Source organism: Anneissia japonica, unplaced genomic scaffold, assembly GCF_011630105.1.
Source record: "Anneissia japonica isolate Jap-2015-1 unplaced genomic scaffold, ASM1163010v1 scaffold54188_len2080_cov207, whole genome shotgun sequence".
Taxonomy (NCBI): Eukaryota; Metazoa; Echinodermata; class Crinoidea; order Comatulida; family Comatulidae; genus Anneissia; species Anneissia japonica.
Genome location: NW_022697268.1, coordinates 1 through 2,080, shown reverse-complemented (window position 1 = coordinate 2,080; position 2,080 = coordinate 1). Strand labels below are relative to the sequence as shown.

The 2,080-nt window shown below is 29.3% G+C and overlaps 1 protein-coding gene across 1 annotated transcript; it reads right to left on the bottom strand.

Moving 5' to 3' along the window:
• Positions 1-657: 657 nt before the first annotated feature.
• Positions 658-1,237, bottom strand: LOC117102219 (exosome RNA helicase MTR4-like). Its single transcript, XM_033242447.1, has 2 exons — positions 1,053-1,237; positions 658-844 (listed from the first exon to the last, which is right to left on the bottom strand). The coding sequence occupies exons 1-2, from the start codon at positions 1,197-1,199 to the stop codon at positions 674-676; spliced, it is 318 nt and encodes a 105-aa protein (XP_033098338.1). The 5' UTR covers positions 1,200-1,237; the 3' UTR covers positions 658-673.
• Between the last annotated feature and the right edge of the window lie 843 nt (positions 1,238-2,080).

The window sequence follows — 2,080 nt, the reverse complement described above, 5'->3', positions numbered from 1 at the left end:
TGTCAATAATGTTAGTACTAGAAAATATTAAACCTAATTTATTACTTACATTACAGACGACATTATCATTTTTTCAAGTATACCCTGTAATCCTAAAACATATTGGAATGCCTCACAGTTTTTAACATGATCAAATATAACACTATCAGATCGTGAAGAATGTTCTTTAAGTCTAGTTATTAACTGTTTAACCCTATATTAATAGCTAAAAATCCATTTTGAGAGCCTAAATCGACTGGTTTGGCTTGTCTTTGCCACATAATAGTCAGATTCATGAAATGCTTGGTAGTTATAAGGCTTTTGCATTTTAAAGTTTCATAGAAGGCCGGGTTATTGTTGTTGTTATGTTGTTATTATCATCATCTTTGTCTTCATAATAATTATTTTTATTATGTACTAATGAATAATGTCATTTTTGTTCACTTAAATACAAATGCAACTTATTGATAAGATTAATTAAATGTGAGCATAGTATTTCTTATATTAATAAGATTAACAATTTTCAATCTTGTAATCAATTTTATATAGCTGGAATTAGTTCTGACCTAGGCAACCCTTGCTAAACTTCTTCTACGAATGGAATGACCTGTCCAAACTAAGTACTGTTACGATTTTAATACAATGACAAATTTACCCATCATGCAATGGAAAGATGAAAAACACCACTGTAAGTTTAAATACCTTCAAAAACATCAGTCATTTTACAGAGTTGTGAAAAACTTGCTCCTTTGCACCATTCATACACAACGTCCATCAGACTTGGTTTGAATGATTCCACATAGTCATCCTCATTTACATCCAATTTGGCTTCGATACTGACCTTTGCGATCCTTCTAGCGGAATCCTATATTAAAAATCAAGATATTATACAAGATATAGTTAGTGCGGTTAGTTAAAGAATTATTTATGGATTATTAAAAAAATTACTTAGTGCAGAATAAAGAACCTTTGTATGTTTGTAAACTAAAAAAATGAAATTACTTTCTTGCTATTAAAATGATAAGAAAACTACAATAACACTACAAAGCAAAGAACAATAGTTTTGCACGTACTTGCATCTGACGTAAGGGTCCTGCTAACACTTCCGATAACTTTGGCATTTCATTTACTTTCTCTTGAAACACGAAACAACTTAACAAGGAAACCGTTTGCTCGACAGTCAGCTCGTTGAAAACGCCATTAAATATTAACTCAGTCATCAGTAACTCGTCACCTCTGAAAAAAGAATGAAAAAGATTAGAGATGTAGTAATGTGTCTTACTAAAAAGCAATGGCCATATTCTTGAGTAAGATATACTGTATGACCCTAATTGACCTTTCTGGAGTGTCAATTAAACTTTGTTTTTATTTCAACCATCTTTAAAGAGGGTAACCCTTCCAGTTTAGCCCAGTAGATTAACTGATATTCAGGGGCCCTCTTTAATAAAATTAAAAAACAGTACAATCTTAATAACAAGTCTTAAAAGTATTAAATTGACTTACATAAAGACATAATTCAAAATAGAAGTCTAATTTATAATGCCTTATATAATATAGGCCTAATATAATATAATATAAAATCAAACAATGTAATAATAAGAATATCCAAGTATCCAAGGGGTGGAGCTTAGCTGAAAGATCCATTACCTCATTCTTTGAATGGGATATCAAGCCCTTGGTCTCTTGTGCATATTAGCACATGTGGGCAAAAAAGAACTTAGTACACTAATTAAAAAAAAGTATTTTTGCTCCAGTATAGTACTGACCGTGGTAGGCAATAGCACTGAACCTGTAACAGGTCCATAGGGACCTACTCCACACAATTATTCATTTATATTTACATTTAATGATGCAAAGAGTTATACATAAACAAATTAATCATTTATCAAATAACTAAATATACACACACATAATATAAATATATACATATACACACATATATATACATATACACACACACATATATATATACATATATACATATATATATATATATATATACATATATACAATTAATCATTTATCAAATAAATAAATAAATATACACACACATAATATAAATATATACATATACACACATATATATACATATACACACACA

What these genes read in the sequence shown, in the direction of transcription:
- LOC117102219 (XM_033242447.1), bottom strand. Translation starts at nt 1,199, where the DNA reads ATGACTGAGTTAATATTTAATGGCGTTTTCAACGAGCTGACTGTCGAG. An exon ending in GACCCTTACGTCAGATGCAA is followed by an intron (nt 845 to 1,052) that starts GTACGTGCAAAA and finishes TTTTTAATATAG; the next exon opens with GATTCCGCTAGAAGGATCGC.